The sequence below is a fragment of the Nerophis ophidion genome, unplaced genomic scaffold (assembly GCF_033978795.1).
Source record: "Nerophis ophidion isolate RoL-2023_Sa unplaced genomic scaffold, RoL_Noph_v1.0 HiC_scaffold_33, whole genome shotgun sequence".
In the NCBI taxonomy this organism is placed as follows: Eukaryota; Metazoa; Chordata; class Actinopteri; order Syngnathiformes; family Syngnathidae; genus Nerophis; species Nerophis ophidion.
In genome coordinates, this window is record NW_026906955.1 from 975001 (window position 1) to 995745 (window position 20745).

The window sequence follows — 20745 nt, forward strand, 5'->3', positions numbered from 1 at the left end:
AGCAGTGAGAGTCCCGTCCACAGGAAACCATCTCAAGCGGATCAGCAGCGTAGAGATGTCCCCAACCGATACAGGCGAGCGGTCCATCCTGGGTCTCGACTCTGGACAGTCAGTACTTCATCCATGGTCATCGGACCGGACCCCCTCCACAAGGGAGGGGGGGACATAGGAGAAAGAAAAGAAGCGGCAGATCAACTGGTCTAAAAAGGAGGTCTATTTAAAGGCTAGAGTATACAGATGAGTTTTAAGATGAGACTTAAATGCTTCTACTGAGGTAGCATCTCGAACTGTTACCGGGAGGGCATTCCAGAGTACTGGAGCCCGAACGGAAAACGCTCTATAGCCCGCAGACTTTTTTTGAGCTCTAGGAATCACTAATAAGCCGGAGTCTTTTGAACGCAGATTTCTTGCCGGGACATATGGTACAATACAATCGGCAAGATAGGCTGGAGCTAGACCGTGTAGTATTTTATACGTAAGTAGTAAAACCTTAAAGTCACATCTTAAGTGCACAGGAAGCCAGTGCAGGTGAGCCAGTATAGGTATATATGTATGTATATATGTATATAAAGGTATATACAGTACAGGCGTAATATGATCAAACTTTCTTGTTCTTGTCAAAAGTCTAGCAGCCGCATTTTGTACCAACTGTAATCTTTTAATGCTAGACATGGGGAGACCCGAAAATAATACGTTACAGTAATCGAGACGAGACGTAACAAACGCATGGATAATGATCTCAGCGTCTTTAGTGGACAGAATGGAGCGAATTTTAGCGATATTACGGAGATGAAAGAATGCCGTTTATATATATATATATATATATATATATATATATATATATATATATATATATGTATATATACATATATATATATATATATATAGAGAGAGAGAGAGAGAGAAAGAGAGAGAGAAAGAGAGAGTGATCAGACTTATGAAGAGGGAACATGCGCCCTCCTGTGGACTTCTGCTGCAACTGCACACACAAATAAATTCATTACTTCCAAGTGTGCCTTATTTAGTGTCCCAGACTTCCAATTCCTCCTTTACATGTTTAGTGTATAAGTATTAATTAAACAACTGTTTAATATATGAATATTAAAAACGTGTTTAGTGTATAATTATTAATTAAACAACTGTTTAATATATAATTATTAAAAAAAAACTTGTTTAGTGTATAAATATTAAATACATGTTTAACGTATAAATTAAATGTATATTTATATATATATAATATATATATATATAGAGAGAGAGAGAGAGAGAGAGAGAGAGAGAGAGAGAAAGAAAGAGAGAGCAAGAGAGCGACAAAGAGCTAGACAGAGAGAGAGAGAGAGAGAGAGAGAGAGAGAGAGAGAGTGAGTGAGAGAGAGGGAGAGAGAATGAGAGAGAAAAAGAGAGTGAGAGAGAGAGACCAGACTTATTAAGAGGCAACGTGCGCCCTCCTGTGGACTTCTGCTGCCTCTGCTGTCGTGGAAATTTCCGATCCTTTAGTGACAAATAGCTTTAAAATGATTTATTAAAGTAACAAGCAAATAATAACAAGCTTTGCAAAGCCAGACCAAACCCGAACGACACATCCGTTCGTTCCAGCTTGTTCTAACTCTTTTAGAATATGTCATGACAATATTATATTCTCAGAAGTCCCACCCTCCATGCTCATTAACATACAGTATCCCAGTAAAAGAATGCCCAAGGTCCTGTGAAGGGGAGAGGGTGTGGTTTGTCCAGAAGGGTGACACAGAAGACAGAGCTTGATCAGATTAGAGGTCTCCTGCAGAACGTCACATTCCTAAGCCTAATAAACAACTTTTGGCGACCCGTTTAAAGAACATCATCAATTAAAACAAGTACAAGTAATTTTGCTATCACAATCCTCCCTTTTATTACCTATAATAAACTACAAACAACAACATTACTAACTAGCGAAAAAAAAAAAACATCTCGAAGAACGGATCTTCATTTTCATCCTTGAAATCTACCTCACCTTGTCCCAAGGCTGTGTACTGAACGAACGTAGACGAAATCATACGCGTGATTAGTGATCTTATCAGCGGAATCACACAAACTGACAAGACAAACAATGGAGCTAAGTCCACTAGCATAATCGTCCCAATTTGCATTATCCACGAACGCCAGTTTGCTACTCAGGACGGATCCACCACAACATCTTCTCCTATTGCGTCTCGCAGAGAAGTCAAATTCTGAATACCCTGCGAAATGACGGAATCATCTCCAGTATTGTCTGGAATGTACGTACATGTGATGTGACATGTGGACTATAGCTACCCTGGGCATGTGTTTTTCCTCTTCCTGACCCCCAACAGAGCTAAATTGTTCCCCTTTCCTGAGTGACCCCCCCTCTGGGCAAACGACACCCTCTCCTTCTTCACAGGACCTTGGGCATTCATTCATACTGTATGGTAATGAGCATGGAGGGTGAGACTTCTGAGAATGTATAATCGTCATGTCCAATTCTAAAAGAGTTAGAACAAGCTGGAACGAACGGATGTGTCGTTCTGGTTTGGTCTCGCTTTGCAAAGCTTGTTATTATTTGTTTGTTACTTTAATAAATCATTTTAAAGCTATTTGTCACTAAAGAATCGTCTTAAAGAAATTTCCACGACAAGTTGGTGTCAGAAGTGGGATCTCAAGAAGATCGCTGTTCCCGTTGGCAGAGGCCGCTGAAATGGACTAATCAACCCGGCAGCACAAAAAAGCTGACGTCTCCTTCCCAGAAATTTGAAAGGACGGGAAAGTTTTGGAGGCCCCTGCGAATCGGACGGCCGTCTCTTCGGGATCACGTTCAACCCGCTGCAACATCGTAACGGTAAATTAATTGAATCATCCTGACTGAAATTTTAAGACGAATCTGTGACATTTGAATTTTAAACAAAAGACGATTCCACAAAAGGTTTTTTTGTGTGACAAAGCTTGAGTGATTTATATGTTTCATACATGGGAAATTAGCCGTTCTTTTTCCGTCTCGCTACAATTGTAGCGCTGGGTTGGAGACCCTGGGTTAGAGTCCCAATTGTAGCGCTGGGTTAGAGTCCCTGGGTTAGAGTCCCAAAATGTAGCGCTGGGTTAGAGTCAATGGGTTAGAGTCCCAAAATGTAGCGCTGGGTTAGAGTCCCTGGGTGAGAGTCCCAAAATGTAGCGCTGGGTTAGAGTCCCTGGGTTAGAATCCCAATTGTAGCGTTGGGTTAGAGTCCCTGGGTTAGAGTCCCAATTGTAGCGCTGGGTTAGAGTCCCTGGGTTAGAGTCCCTGGGTTAGAGTCCCGATTTTTAATGCCGGGTTGGATTCCCGATGATTAACAGTGTCTATAAGGCCGTGAATGTATGCCCGGTTAGAGGCCGGAAGAAACAACACAAATTTTAGCCTGTTAAGTTTAAACGAGAAGAGCGGAAAATTTAAACGAGCTTGAATACGTGGACCAGGAAAGTTAAGCCTGAGGTATTTGATTATGATTTCCCATGTATGTGCACAATGAAAGAAAATATGTAGAGGGAGCCCTAATGTGTGTGAAAGTATGGGTGAATGAATTGGGATTTCCCAAGACTGGTTCATTTAGGATGAATCAATTGAGTAAAATTAAAGAAAAGTTAGCACTACAAGAGGTCAACATGCGAAAGGGAAAGACTGTGGGTGTGAAAGATTTGAATTGTTTGAACAACATAAAGAAACATTAGATGAGTGAAGCAGAAAATAAAGAAAAGATCGATCTTGCAACTGATATTTTTCCCAGTACTCTGTTTTCGAGCCAATCTCAGGGCCTGAGTCGCAGTCGAAGGGTTTCTGAGGACTGGACGCCACTTTACCCCACTCTGCCCCCGCACTACGACCAGCAGCAGCAGCAGCAGCAACAGCAACAGCAGCACCAGCACCAACAACAGCACCCGCCGATGTCACCCCTCCAGCTCCAGCTTCAGCAGCTCCCAACTCTACCCCTCACAACGCCGTTTCCGCCCACTAACTACCAGCGAGCAGTCTCGGGGCACGGCGCAGCAGCCCCGGCGGGGTCCTCCCACTCACATCAGGATGACAATCAAGGAGCATCGGGCTCATCAATTCAACATGTGACCAACGAAGTGAATAAAATGTCTCTGAGTGAGGACAGTGCTGGCAGGACTCTGAGAAGTGGCAGAACCTTCCAGGCTCCGATGATGGAATATCCAGGACCGCAAGGGACTCCCGCTTTGGTCTTACACCAGATGGACCAGGAAATGCGTGAAGCGATCAGAGACTGGCCGTCACCACACAGAGGTGGAGACGCGCTTGCAGCCGCATTCCAGGCTTTCTGTCGGGCATGGCGTCCCACAGGAGCAGAAATACAAAAACTTCTGCTGGTGCATCTGGGACCGGAGCAGTTGGCAAAGATAGCAGCAGAGGTGCACGCGGGACGTTTTGCCCCCTCCAAACTCCCTCTCTTTGTTTAAAATGCCAATTTTCTGCTGGATTTGCTCTCTATGAACTCCAAGGAAAAGATACCCGGCCGGGGGCAATTTTTGAAATAGGTGTCCAAGCTATGGCACGCCGGGGTCCAAATCCGGCCCCTGTTTTTTTTATTCATTTTTTTGCATTTTTGGGACATGGGGGACTTGTGGGACCCCACCAAGGACTGATTTTTGAACACTTTGAGGACTGCCACTGTGAAATGAACGCGGGATGGAGGCAAGAAGAAAGATGGACGTGGCCGTAACTATTGTTTCACGTGCGGAAAGGAAGGTCACTGGAGGCGAGACTGTCCTGAGAATAAACGGGATGGACAGCGGGACTATTGGGGCAGAGCGGATGGAGGCCAACTCAGAAACAATTCAGATTGACTGACCGGCTCGGGACCTGAGACAACGAAACAGATAAGTGTTGCACCCACACCCTCTCACGACAACACCATACTAACCGCTAACTGCAACGAAGACGCACTTGCTTTTACTGATACATTGCTGCTTGCTAAGGTGCAGGACAGAATTAGGGAATTAGAAGAGCGTGAACAGCCAATGATTGGGACGTATGCTTTTTGTGAGGACTTAGCCTATAAGAAAATGCCGATGATTGTGTGTGATGTGGGTGGAAGGTCATTGACGTTTCTTGTCGATTCTGGAGCGACAAACAGCGTAATTCAAACGAGTGAATTCTCTACAAAATTGAGTGGTAGAACTATGTTTTCCACTAGTGCGAGTGGGCAAACTGTCTTAGAAAGTTTTCAATACCAATTCGTTGTACATGGGCGACGGCTGATTGTACAATGACAACAAAACATTTGTTTTTAATGTCTGATCTTTGTCCAATCAATCTGTTGGGTCGTGATTTAATGTTAAAATGGGGTATCGGAATCACTCCGATGCCAGAAGGCCTCAAAGTGGAGAGGAATGCAAATGGGTCGAATTTTGTCTCATTGGAGGTGAATTGTCCGCTCTATATCTATCAGTGGTGGGTAAGGACCACTGCTTTGCAGGATCTAGAGAGCACAATATCACCCTGTTTGAATCCAGTATCTGACAGAATTGAATCTGAAAGCATGTATTGTGTGTCACATGTTCGTGAAGGTCCGGACCAAGAATAGGAAGCTTCATTCTATCATGGTTTGAATGATAGTTTGTTTATTAATGACGTCTATTTTGATGGATGCAAATGTGCAGTTGCAGTAAAATTAACTCCATCACAAGAAATATTGGATCATGTTGAAAATTCCAGTCCGCACATTCCGATAGCAAAAGCTAAATCTGATAATTGGCGGGATTTAAATCCTTTTATGCATGACTGTTTTTTGGCAAAGGATTGGCAACCGCGTGCACGCGGGAAAAAATGTATTCTATTCACAATCAGTTGATGCATATAGAATTAATTATGCGGCAAAAATTCATTTGCTACGTTCGGTGCAATTAGCATCTCCGACTGACGAAAAGTATGACGCACACCTGACTTTGACTGCGGTGACTTCTCCGACTGAGATTTCCTCCTTGTTGGCGCAAGTGCCGAGTTGTTTGTGGGCGAGGAACGACAGGCATGGGCTAATTCTGGTGCTGTTTTCCGGGACGGAGCCGGGTTTGGCCCTGACGCCTGAAGCTTTGTATGAATGTTGTCTGTCTATCTGTGTTGGCCCTGCGATGAGGCGGCGACTTGTCCAGGGTGTACCCCGCCTTCCGCCCGATTGTAGCTGAGATAAGCACCAGCGCCCCCCGCGACCCCTAAGGGAATAAGCGGCAGAAAATGGATGGATGGATGGGAAGCCTTGTCTTCCTAAACGCTTGTTTGATTGTTATGTGAAATTGAGTGATGGGTTGGACCATGTGTCAAAGGGAGGGATGTGTCCAACAGTACAGCAATTCTGGTTTACTAAGGGCTTTTACGCTTTCACAGAACATCTCTGTAAAAGTTGTTTGATTTGTGCTCAAAATAATCCAGGTAAACTTAGACCATTACCACAAGCAGCACACCCACCGCCTAGTAGGGCTTTTGAGCATGTCATGATGGATTTCATTGAACTTACACCCAGTGAAGGGAAAAAATATTGTCTAGTGATGTGTAAATGGTCCTTAGTGTGTGAATGTGAGTATGAATGTTGTCTGTGCATCTGTGTCGGCCCTGCGATGAGGTGGCGACTTGTCCAGGGTGTACCCTGCCTTCCGCCTGATTGTAGCTGAGATAGGCGCCAGCGCCCCCCGCGACCCAAAAAGGGAATAAGCGGTAGCAAATGGATGGGTGGATGGATGGTTGATATGTTTTCAGAATGGGTAGAAGCCTTCCCAGCGAAACATGCTTCTTCCGCTGCAGTGGCAAAAGCACTTTTAACTGAAATTGTGGCAAAGTGGGGCATTCCGAAGAAGTTATGGAGTGACAATGGTTCACATTTTGTAAATGAGGTGATACAGCAATTGTCTGATTATTTGCAAATTGATTTGCTGTTGAAAGAGGAAACGGAACAATTCAATTAAAACTTGCCAAATGTTGTGAAGAGACTAAGCTCAGCTGGCTTAAATGTTTGCGGATAGTTGTCATGTACATGCCTATGCAGGTGTGCACGCGTCATAACCTGTCACCTTTTGAGATTCTGTTTGCAGTCCCCCCTAATGTGGGGATAGGACCATCAGGACTGCCAATTGAGACAACCCTCTGTGAACACGGACTGGTAAGATATTGTATATCTTTAACAAAGTGTTTTGCTAATATTTGAAGGCAAGTCTCTTTGGCGCTTCCGGGGCGAGCGGATCATCCTCTACACACCATTGTGCCGGGCGACTTCGTGCTTATCAAGAACTTCAGACGGAAGAGCTGGAAACAATGAGGCTGGCTCGGCCCGTTCCAAGTTCTCCTCGTCACCCACACTGCAGTGAAAGTGGAAGAACGGCCGACGTGGGTCCACGCTTCGCAATGCAAGGCGATTTCGGGCCCTGTAGCGGTGGCAGCAGAGGAGTGAGGAGCTGTAAAATCGCTTTTGGCTCCTACGGCAGGATCCGCGGCTGCAGAGACGAGAGTTACACACACCTCCCTCGCATCACATCTTTAGAGAAACACTACTAGTTTGCAGACACAGGTGAAGGCGCTGAGGGCCAAAATCACCAGGACAAATTAATATTCATACACTAAACATGTATTTAACAATCATACACTAAAGATGTATTTTAATATTCATACACTAAACACATATGTAATGTTCGTACAATAAACATGTATTTAATATTTTTATACTAAAAATGTATTTAACATTCATACACTAATCATGTATTTAATAATCATACACTAAACACATATGTAATGTTCGTACAATAAACATGTATTTAATATTTATACACTAAACATGTATTTTAATATTTATACAATAAACGTGTATTTAATATTCATACACTAAACATTTATTTAATATTCATGCACTAAACATGCATTTAATATTAATACAATAAACATGTATTTAATATTCATACACTAATAATTCATTTAATATTCATACACTAAACAGGTATTTAACATTCATACACTAAACATGTATTTTAATATTCATACACTAAACATGTATTTAATATTTATACACTAAACATGTATTTAATATTTATATATTAAAATGTATTTACATTCATACACTAAACATGCATTTAATATTCATGCACCAAACATATATTTAATATTTATATAATAAACATGTATTTAATATTCATACAATAAACATGTATTTAATATTTATACACTAAACATGTATTTAATATTCATACACTAAACATTTATTTAATATTAGTACATTAAGCATGTATTTAATATTCATACACTAAATATGTATTTAATATTCATACACTAAACACATATTTAATATTAATACAATAAACATGTATTTAATATTCATACACTAAACATGTATTTGATATTCATACACTAAACATGTATTTAATATTAGTACATTAAGCATGTATTTAATATACATACACTAAACATGTATTTAATATTTATACACTAAACATGTATTTAATATTCATACACTAAACATGTATTTAATATTCATACACTAAACACATATTTAATATTAATACACTAAACATGTATTTAATATTAATACACTAAACATGTATTTAATATTTATACACTAAACATGTATTTAATATTAATACAAAAACATGTATTTGATATTCATACACTAAACATGTATTTAATATTAGTACATTAAGCATGTATTTAATATACATACACTAAACATGTATTTAATATTTATACACTAAACATGTATTTAATATTCATACACTAAACATGTATTTAATATTCATACACTAAACATGTATTTAATATTAATACACTAAACATGTATTTAATATTTATACACTAAACATGTATTTAATATTCATACACTAAACACATATTTAATATTAGTACATTAAGCATGTATTTAATATTATTACACTAAACATGTTTTGGAGAGGGGCGTGTCCTACGCGTCCCCTGCAGGCGAGGTGTTGCAGGGGCCAACCACGAAGCAGCAGACAGGTGAGCAGATACCTCAGCTGGAGCGAGTCATCTAATCACCTGTCCCCTTTATCAGCAGCCTTGGAGATTTTGAGAGGGGAGATGATGAGAGTGACGGAGGAAAAAGAACACACAGCGAGAGACAGTGGACGCATTGGAGAGCAATGGACTGATGCAGGTGTATGTACTGCAAGTCATTAAAGAGTGTGATTCACTGAGGCCCAGTGTGGTCATTCCAGTCAAGCAACGGGGGATCTGGGAAAGAGTCCTCCCACACATGTATTTAATATTTATGCACTTAACACGTTTTTAATATTCATATATTAAACAGCTGTTTAATTAATACTTATACACTAAACATGTAAAGGAGGAATTGGAAGTCTGGGACACTAAATAAGGCACACTTGGAAGTAATGAATTTGTTTGTGTGTGCAGTTGCAGCAGAAGTCCACAGGAGGGCGCACCATCCCTCTTAATAAGTCTGGTCTCTCTCTTTCTCTCTCTCTCTCTCTCTCTCTCTTCTCTCTCTCTCTCTCTCTCTCTCTCTCTCTCTCTTCTCTCTCTCTCTCTCTCTCTCTCTCTCTCTCTATTTATATTAATATATATATAAATATATATTGAATTTATACGCTAAACATGTATTTAATATTTATACACTAAACAAGTTTTTAATATTCATATATTAAACAGTTGTTTAATTAATACTTATACACTAAACATGTAAAGGAGGAATTGGAAGTCTGGGACACTAAATAAGGCACACTTGGAAGTAATGAATTTATTTGTGTGTGCAGTTTCGGCAGAAGTCCACAGGAGGGCGCACGTTCCCTCTTCAAAAGTCTGGTGCTTCCCCCACATAAGTTATGTGTCTAGTTTTATCAGCCAGCCCTATTGGCCATTTTCCTACTTTTTTAACATCAGTTATGTGTCTATCATTATATATATTGTATTGTTTTACAGCCCAGCCCTATCGGCCTTTTTTTTTTTTTTCACATAAGTTAGGTTTCTCATACTCTTATATTTATACACTAAACATGTATCTAATATTCATACACTAAACATGTATTTAATATCCATCCATCCATCCATTTTCTACCGCTTATTCCCTTTCAGGGTCGCGGGGGGTGCTGGCGCCTATCTCAGCTACAATCGGGCGGAAGGCGGGGTACACCCTGGACAAGTCGCCACCTCATCGCAGGGCCAACACAGATAGACAGAGAACATTCACACTCACATGCACACACTAGGGCCAATTAATATTTATACACTAAACATGTATTTAATATTTATACACTAAACAGGTATTTAATATTCATATATTAAACAGTTGTTTAATTAATACTTATACACTAAACATGTAAAGGAGGAATTGGAAGTCTGGGACACTAAATAAGGCACACTTGGAAGTAATGAAGTTCTTTGTGTGTGCAGTTGCAGCAGAAGTCCACAGGAGGGCGCACGTTCCCTCTTAATAAGTCCGGTTCTCTCTCTCTCTCTCTCTCTCTCTCTCTCTCTCTCTCTCACTCTCTGCCTCTCTCGCTCTCTCTCTCTGTCCCTCTCCCCCTCCCTTCCCCCCACATATTGGCCATTTTCCTATTTTTTTTTACATCAGTTATATGTCTATCATTATATATTATATTATTTTACAATCCAGCCCTATGGGTTTTTTTTCAAATTACTGTTTTTTTAATTGATTTCGATTTGATGTCTTTTGCAATACATATTGACATCGTTTTATCGCCCAGCTCTATCGGCTTGTTTCCATTTTTTTCTATTTGTTTCTCTCTATGTGTCATGTTATATATTGGTTTAGTTTAACGGCCCAGCCCTTTAGGGATTTTTTTTCAAAAATATATTTTTTTCAATTGATCTTTTTCGATAATTATTGATATCGTTTCATCGCTCAGCCCTATTGGCCTTTTTCTTTTTTTTATTCAATGTTTTTGTAATTATATATTTTTTTTACATAAGTTAGGTTTCTCATACACTTATATTCATGCACTAAACATGTTTTTACTATTTATACACTGAACAGGTATTTAATATTTATACACTAAACAAGTATTTAATATTCATATATCAAACAGCTGTTTAATGAATATTTATACACTAAACAAGTATTTAATATTCATATATCAAACAGCTGTTTAATGAATATTTATACACTAAATATGTAAATGACAAATTCGAAGTCTTGGACACTAAATAATGCACACTTGGAAATAATGAATTTGTTTGTGTGTGCAGTTACAGCAGAATTCCACCGGAGGGCGTACGTTCCCTCTTCAAAAGTCTGGTGCCCCCTCCCCCCACATAAGTTATGTGTCTAGTTTTATCAGCCAGCCCTATTGGCCATTTTCCTACTTTTTTAACATCAGTCATGTGTCTATCATTATATATATTGTATTGTTTTACAGCCCAGCCCTATGTATTTTTTTCAAATGACTGTTTTTTTAATTGGTTTCGATTTGATGTCTTTTGCAATATTTATTGACATCGTTTAATCGCCCAACCGTATCGACTTTTTTCCATTTTTTTCTATTTTTCTATCTATGTGTCATGCTATTAAATTGATATATCGGTGTCAGCCAGCGATCCTTGGTCCGCTTCCGATGGTGCGGAGGCTTGGAGGCGTGTGTGGACTAATGGAGGGGGTGTTTCCACCAGGCGTGTATGGAGGCCTATTTCATTCAGGGGAGGAGCCAGAAATGATGACGTAAGAAGCCCCGTGACCGCTTCGGGAAGCAGTACAGATTTGCCGGGAAATTCGACAACTTATAAACCGCCCAAGCTCCATCGAAAATGTTGGCTTTTGAGTCTTGTGGTCAGTTGGGAATATGGAGAGAGAATAAAAACAGTTATTTAAATGCCACTAGAATCAAAGAAGGATGACAAACTGAATCAAAACAACAAACTTGATGTCCATTTCATAAACATAAGATTACTGATTGTTGTTGGTAACGTCAACAAAACTTTGATAGCACAAAGGTTGGTGCATTGGCCTTTTATTCTACAAGACGTGAGTTCCATTCTTGGCAACATCAGTTCCCAATTGTGTTTATCAGTGGAAAACAATACACTTATTAAAGTAAAGCTTTCCGTATTAATTATTTTCAAGCAGCTACCAGAAATCCATAGCTGGATAAGGGAGAGGTTTTTGAAATAATAAAAAAAAGAATCACCTATAACCAAAAATAGAAATGAACTAAATCTCCTCTGTTCTGTACATCATTGTCCAAGTGACATTAGAGAAGTTAAGTCCCTACCTTTAGTCAAAAGTGATTTATGACCCCCCATAAATCAATGATTTATGACCCCTCAAGGTCAAAGGTCAATGATTTATGAGGGGTCAAGTTCAAAGGTTAATGATTTATGAGGGGTCAAGGTTAAAGGTCAAGGTTAAAGGTCAGGTTCAAATGTCAGGTTCAAATGTCAAGGTCAAGTGGGTGTGGCTTACCCGGAAGAGGGTGGAGTTAAGACCTGCGGTGGGAGTGGTTAAACCAGGAAGAGGGTGGAGTTTTAAACAGAAAGAGGGCAGAGTTAAGACCTGCGGTGGGAGTGGTTAAACCAGGAAGAGGGTGGAGTTAAGACCTGACAGGGAACAGAGGAGGGTTCAGTTTTTTTAAGAAAGCAATGTCATCTGAGCAGCATGTGACCATATATTTGATAGTTTAAATGTTTACGATCGTTTGAAACAACTTCCAGATTTCGATGTATTGATGGCTGGGAATGTTACGTGTGGAGATGTGGACACGCACGCACTTCACACACACACACACACACACACACTTCACACACACACACACACACACACACACACGTAGAGGAGGGGTACAAAAGGGCGGTGTAAGGCTTAGTCATTATTTGGAGCTTTATACGTTAGCGTAAAGACTTTGTTTGATTCGGTCATGATTAGTGAAACGCCTGTGTCGATTTATAAAAATAATAAAACTTACATTGACGCTCCGCAAAAAAGTCGAGTGTTTCTAAATCGTATTCAGATGCCGCCGACCGAGTCTTTGCGTGAGAAATGGGACTTGGAAGCGTGCGGGATGGAGGAATCTTTTGGATTTGTATTCAGATACGAAATGGGTGATATCTGCTTATTTCAGCTAAAAGAAAGAAGAGACGGAAGCCCTTTCTCGATATTTTCATCGTTATCTACCGTGGATTGGGAAGTTTTTGGTGGACACGCACACACACGCACACACACGCACACACACACACACACACTTCACACACACACACACACGCACACACACACACACACACACACACACACATACACGCACACACGCACACACACACACACACACACACACACACACACACACACACACACACACACACACACACACACACACACACACACACACACACATTCGTACGCACTGAAACAACTTCCATACCTCACGAAAACATATTTAAACAGATGGAAAAAACTATCGCAGAACACAGTGTCACGTAGCAACTGGTCTTTACGGTCGTTTGAATCAACAGGTCAGTTTGGGGGACAAAGGAGGGTTCAGTTTTTATGGAAGCTTGAGAATGTCGTATGAATAGCAACTGGCCACCCATCTGACAGTTTAAATGTTTACGATCGTCTGAAACAACAGGACACGCACGCACGCACACACGCACGCACGCACACACACACACACACATACACACACACACGCACACGCACACACACACACACACACACACACACCATTACCTCTGCTTTACCACATTATTAGACATTGGTTTAACTCCATTTAAGCATTTAAACGTTAAAAGCATTGCACTTGTACGACGTTGTAATACTTTTTTTTTTACCAGCCGATGACGACGAAGTGAAAGACGATGAACTTTGCTTAAACGGTCTTACAAAGTTGGAAGATGATTATCGAGGTGTGTTTAAACCTTCAAATTATTTAATATTGTGTGTATTCATTATTTTGTTTTATAGAGGATTTGCCGTAAGATCCTAACGCGATCGTTTTAACACAATCGCAGTCTGGTGAGTCAAATGATTCTCATTTTACAAGAAAAAAAACATGCGGTATACGATACATATATACATATATTTACTTACATCTCCGGCTCGCTCGTCTCCCTTAAAGCTGGCGGGTCCGTCAACGGCCGTTCCAGGCAGAGGAGAAGGCTTGATTGTGCCAAAGACTCCAGACATCGAATCCTTGCTCCGAGGGGAAATCATCGAAAACGACGGTGAATGTCCGACAGGCACCCGCTGTAAGTTTTTCTCGTTTTCTGTAAGCTTTTTAAGATTCTCAGGAGCTTTAAAGAGCTCCTCTCACTCTAATGTCTTTCGCTCAAATGAATTTCGCGCCTAAGGGGAATGGGCGGGGACTGATTCCGGAGGTGGGCGGTTGTTTCCGCCAAGCAACCTTCTGGTTGAAATGGAGTGTGGATCAAGATGGATCCCTACTCTATATTCTTTTATTTAACCCAATGTTTTTTAAATACGTGTATAATGCTTTATATCCTATGTGTTGTGAATTCCATCCTACAATATCTTCCAAGGAACCCAAAGAAATGTTACCACACCTCCCGCTTTATTTATTCTATAGATTACCTGAACTATTTCATAAACTAAATCTTGTCTTGTTTCTGATGCTATGTTTTTTTATGCTCATCAATGCACTGTTGGACTGCGAGCACACAACTACTTTCCTTGCTTTGTTTTCCTCTATCCAGTTAACTGCCATATAAATTGCTACCAATTCCCCCGTAAAAACAGATAGTTTATCACTGATTATTTTATTTAATACTATGTTTCCTTGTGGGATAACTGCTACAGCTCTTACCTTTATTTTTTTTATATAGTTTTTGATGCATCCGTATATATCATATCTCAATCCATTTTTCTATCCGGTAACTATTTAAATTTCTATTCTTTAGTAATTGCATGTTTTCTTTTGGGTTATCAAACATCCACGGTGGTATTGCAGGCCTTGGTACTGTAGGACTAACTTTAATATTGTCAATTTTAACTTTATTACATATGTCTCCTATAATCCACCCAAAACTATTCTTTTTTGTTTTCTCTTTTTCTTGGCAGATTGGTAGCACTGGACAAGTCGGATATCCTTGCTTGGATCCTTTTAAAGTTGCCCGATAAACTGCTGAGAGTTGATCTCTCCTCTTGTCCAAAGGTTTTTCGTTCATTTTTACTTGTAATACTGGCACTAGGGTTGATGTAGTAGCTCCACAACATAACCTTAAAGCCTGTGACTGGATCCGGTCTATTTTCCCAAGTCATGTTTTTGAAGCAGATTGGTAAATAATGCATCCGTAATCAATAACAGATGGAATTAAAGTTATAAATATATACATGTATTGTTTTCAACGTTAACCTATCAGCCCCCCAATCATTACCCCTCAAAGCCCTCATTATATTTAACACCTTTTTACTTTTTCCCCTATTTTTTTATTTTCCGGAAGGAACACTCCTGAAGGAATAAATAAAGTACTATCTAATCTAATCTAATCAAATCTATTTTGCTGATGTGGGTTGACTAGTTCATATTTTTATCAAACCATATTCCTAAATATTTAAATACTTGTACCTCTTCTATATTTTCACCTTAGAGTTTTTATTTGGAGCTTGTTTGGTACTTTTGTCTTTGTAAAATGTATGACTTTTGTCTTTCCAACAGAGAATCTTAAACCTCAAGCCGTTCCCCAGTCTTGAACATTATTTACCACTTTGTTAGTTTTTTGATTATTTCTTTTGACTCTAAATAATATACTAGTCTTTCATTAATCTTTTTTTTTTTCCATTACTTTTCCCCAAATTTATAATTTCCTGCCTCTTCCGGGTCTTACCCTGACTTGCATATTGGAATTGTTACCGCTAATTTTCCCCTCTGCCGGTCATTCTCCTTCTTCATATATCCTGTCATATCATTTCAAGACCACTTCTTTGACGATGCTACCTAAGTTTTTGATCATTTGATAACCCGCTAGGTCTTTCCCCGGTGACGTATTTTTAACCTTTTTCAAAATTCGAACCATTTCAGTCAAAGAAAATGTCATATCCATAGTGTTGGTAAAGCTATTATCGTTGTCTTCCATCATTTCCCCAATATTTAAACTCATTGTTTTTTCTCTCTTTTGTTTTTCCACATTTCTCAAATTATCATTACTGTGCACTTTAACACATTTTTTTGCTAAAGGTTCTGCTGTTTCTTTACCCGTGACTACATCTTCTTTAATAAATGTGGCACATCATCCTCTTTACCCTTCATTCCTATCTTTACGAATCGTTATATATCCTTTTATTATAAAGTTAAATTTTGGCTTCAGCCCTGTTTCTTGAATACAAATTATACGTGGTTTAGTTTTCATATTTTTAATATATCCCTTTAATTCATGTTCGGTTGCTATCAAACTTCTGGCATTCCACCGGACCATTAACAGGGTGTTGGAATGTGGTAACATGACTCCGTCATGTCTACTCTCCGTAGTACAGCTTGCACCCGGTACCAAGATAGTTCTTTCAACAACTTTGATGCTGCTTTGACAATTATTTTGATCTTCTCAGTCTTATTTTTACTTTCATTTTGTATCAAAGCTGAGTTGTGCTCTCTGGTTTATTTTGCAAATGAACCGACAGAACATGATCATGTACAAGACTCGCCTACCCACAATGCACTGCAACCCAACGCTCCTGGTCGGATGTTTTTTTCGGGGTTCATGGAGAGATGCGGTAAAGAGTGGTAGCCAAGACACACGGTCACACACGGTCACACACGGTCACACACGGTCACACTCGGCAATTATTTTGACCTGGGGAGCAGATATAGAGGAAAAAATGTGTCTGGGGGGCCGGGATATCTGATTTTCAGGTACAAAAAACTTCACAATGACACAAAATAAACACAACAGTTAAACCTCACACTAAAAACAAGACATTGACTTGTACGTTCAAAAGACAGAATAGAACAAGTCAAGACATGCAATGCCATCTACAAAATGTTATGTAAATGTTAGTCATTACACATTACGCGGCTATGGTTTTGATGTATTTGTTACAGACATGTTTACGTCAAGTAACATCACATGGTTCCATTTGCACCTTTCAACAAATCTGAAAAGGAATATTAAGAAGTAAAACTTATATTTAATCCTACCTCTTCTCCGAGCACACGGTGACTGTACATACGGGTCGAAAAATGTTGACCTAATTCAGCATTTCTCAAAGTGTGGGGAATAGAGACATGACAGGTGGGGCGCGAGGAAAGGGAGGAAATTTTTTATTTTTGATTTTTTTTACTATGCTTTCATTTTCTATACACACTGTAAATCACTTTGTGATTCTGTCTGTGAAATCCGGCGTATAAATAAATGTAAATTACTTATTTTCCCTGTAGGCTTTAAATTTCTCGGCAGGAGCGAAAGTTTGACAGACATAGCAACAGTAACTTTTGCAGGCAGGGCTAAGAGGAACAAACTTTCGCGCGGATGGGTAGCAGGCTAATGTGCGAACCACAATTACACAAAATGGATACATTTGCAACTCGCACCTCAAAGGTCTGCGGAGAAACAAAAATATGACGGGTTTAATCAACCAAAAAGTCAACCTAAAAGAAAATATGGCGAAGGGTATCTTGCTCTTGGATTCACGGCAGCGGAGGTGGGGGCAGAGGAGAGACCCCTGTGTGTTCTTTGTCTAAAACGGCTAGCAGCAGACAGCATGAGACCAAACAAAGTAAAGAGACAACTCGAGACCACACATGATGTCCAATAAATTGTTTTGTTGGGGCGATGGGGGTAGGTGGGCCTTGAGTCTAAAGTGGGGATGACAGAAAAAAAAAAAAAAAGTTTGAGAAGCCCTGACCTAATTGTACGGATCTCACTTTAAACGGCAAACCGATCATTTAAATGTTTTCACTTTGAATATGAAACGAGGAGTAAAATGTACAATATTATCAATTATTTCACAAGGACATGTTTTAAGGATATTGTACAGTATAATTAAATCTAAAATGAATGTGATCACTTTCAGGATCATTTTATTTTTAGCCAGTAAACAACTGTTATGTACTTTTGAATCGGGGTTTCCCCTTTAAATAACAAAAATTATAGAATTTTACAATATTCATTATTATTAAATATTAAATGTGCCAACTAGTTTTACGGGATACATCATTCCCCCTTTACCCATTTGTTAAAAAGACGAAAGTTGATGCGAACGCCTATGTGCTGTCAGAAAACTAAAAGAAGAAGAATGCCTTTGTGCAATTACTGCTATCCTGGCACAAGTTATAAAACAAACAAAGTTACCAAATTTTTTTTCTGAGGAGACAAAACGAAAAAGAAAGAAAAATAATAAATCAATCAATAAAATGCATCAGTCAAATAGTACAGGCAACTTCGTTAACATGGAGCCACAGACAATTTCATTCAAAAAGTCCCAATTGCTAACATAAAGATACAACAACAAATAAAGGCAAAGAAGGCCTAGTAGGTAATTACAACAACAGACAAAGTATTAAAAATGTCGGTCCAATAACTGCACAGGGATGGGCAGAGCCAAAACATGTGTAGCAAGTAAGCTGGAGACTGTTGACACTGAAATAAGGCTATATGTGGCACAGATACAAGATTTATAAACTCTACTTAAAGCCCCACTTAAGAACTTTCAGTTTTGGTTTATACCAGTGAACCAAAGCGATGGCGTTTTCCCAAAAGGAAAACCACATTTACCATGAGGACTAGCGCATATAGCGTCCAACTGACACGATAATGCAACAATGATTCTGTATTACTGAACTTTCCACAGTAGGAACCTACATTCGTTTTCTACCACTTATTCCCTTTTGGGGACGTGGGGGTCGCTGGCGCCTATCTCAGCTACAATCGGGTGGAAGGAGGTGTACACCCTGGACAAGTCGCCCCCTCATTGCAGGGTCAACATAGATAGACGGACAACATTCACACCAACCTACATATTTTACTCAAACCTTATATTTGCAGTTCGAAGTCACTGCATTGTTTTTTCCTTGTACAGTTCTTTTGAGTTTGTTGCGTGGTTGGTCAGTGTGGAACTGCAAAGTATCGCGCTGGTGGGTATTTATTGCTACCACACAAATTTCCAGTAGCTAAAATTAGTATTATTATTCTGATTTGAGCATTGAAAGTCACTTACTAGTTTAGCAGGAACAGATCCAAAGCAGCATTGGTCTAAAATCTCTTGTCTTTTGACCTCACGCAAGCTAGTGAAAGTCGTGCCATTGTTGATCCTTGATTGTCCCACCCTTTTTCTTTTTTTTTTGAAAACCCGATTCAAAAGTACATAACAGTTGTTTACTGGCTAAAAATAAAATGATCCTGAAAGTGATCACATTCATTTTAGATTTAATTATACTGTACAATATCCTTAAAACATGTCCTTGTGAAATAATTGATAATATTGTACATTTTACTCCTCGTTTCATATTCAAAGTGAAAACATTTAAATGATCGGTTTGCCGTTTAAAGTGAGATCCGTACAATTAGGTCAGGGCTTCTCAAACTTTTTTTTTTTTTTTTCTGTCATCCCCACTTTAGACTCAAGGCCCACCTACCCCCATCGCCCCAACAAAACAATTTATTGGACATCATGTGTGGTCTCGAGTTGTCTCTTTACTTTGTTGGGTCTCATGCTGTCTGCTGCTAGCCGTTTTAGACAAAGAACACACAGGGGTCTCTCCTCTGCCCCCACCTCCGCTGCCGTGAATCCAAGAGCAAGATACCCTTCGCCATATTTTCTTTTAGGTTGACTTTTTGGTTGATTAGACCCGTCATATTTTTGTTTCTCCGCAGACCTTTGAGGTGCGAGTTGCAAATGTATCCATTTTGTGTAATTGTGGTTCGCACATTAGCCTGCTACCCATCCGCGCGAAAGTTTGTTCCTCTTAGCCCTGCCTGCAAAAGTTACTGTTGCTATGTCTGTCAAACTTTCGCTCCTGCCGAGAAATTTAAAGCCTACAGGGAAAATAAGTAATTTACATTTATTTATACGCCGGATTTCACAGACAGAATCACAAAGTGATTTACAGTGTGTATAGAAAATGAAAGCATAGTAAAAAAAATCAAAAATAAAAAATGTCCTCCCTTTCCTCGCGCCCCACCTGTCATGTCTCTATTCCCCACACTTTGAGAAATGCTGAATTAGGTCAACATTTTTCGACCCGTATGTACAGTCACCGTGTGCTCGGAGAAGAGGTAGGATTAAATATAAGTTTTACTTCTTAATATTCCTTTTCAGATTTGTTGAAAGGTGCAAATGGAACCATGTGATGTTACTTGACGTAAACATGTCTGTAACAAATACATCAAAACCATAGCCGCGTGTGTAATGACTAACATTTACATAACATTTTGTAGATGGCATTGCATGTCTTGACTTGTTCTATTCTGTCTTTTGAACGTACAAGTCAATGTCTTGTTTTTAGTGTGAGGTTTAACTGTTGTGTTTATTTTGTGTCATTGTGAAGTTTTTTGTACCTGAAAATCAGATATCCCGGCCCCCCAGACACATTTTTTCCTCTATATCTGCTCCCCAGGTCAAAATAATTGCCGAGTGTGACCGTGTGTGACCGTGTGTGACCGTGTGTGACCGTGTGTCTTGGCTACCACTCTTTACCGCATCTCTCCATGAACCCCGAAAAAAACATCCGACCAGGAGCGTTGGGCTGCAGTGCATTGTGGGTAGGCGAGTCTTGTACATGATCATGTTCTGTCGGTTCATTTGCAAAATAAACCAGAGAGCACAACTCAGCTTTGATACAAAATGAAAGTAA

The 20745-nt window shown here is 39.6% G+C and overlaps 1 protein-coding gene across 1 annotated transcript in view; it reads left to right on the forward strand.

Annotated features, from left to right (window-relative positions):
- The window catches only part of LOC133546577 (gastrula zinc finger protein XlCGF57.1-like), a 34581-nt gene extending 28510 nt beyond the window's left edge, over nt 1-6071 (forward strand). The window contains exon 4 of the mRNA XM_061892354.1: nt 5981-6071. Within this exon, the coding sequence (XP_061748338.1) occupies nt 5981-6071 (91 nt within the window). The remainder of the gene's footprint in view (nt 1-5980) is intronic.
- Nucleotides 6072-20745: the final 14674 nt, after the last annotated feature.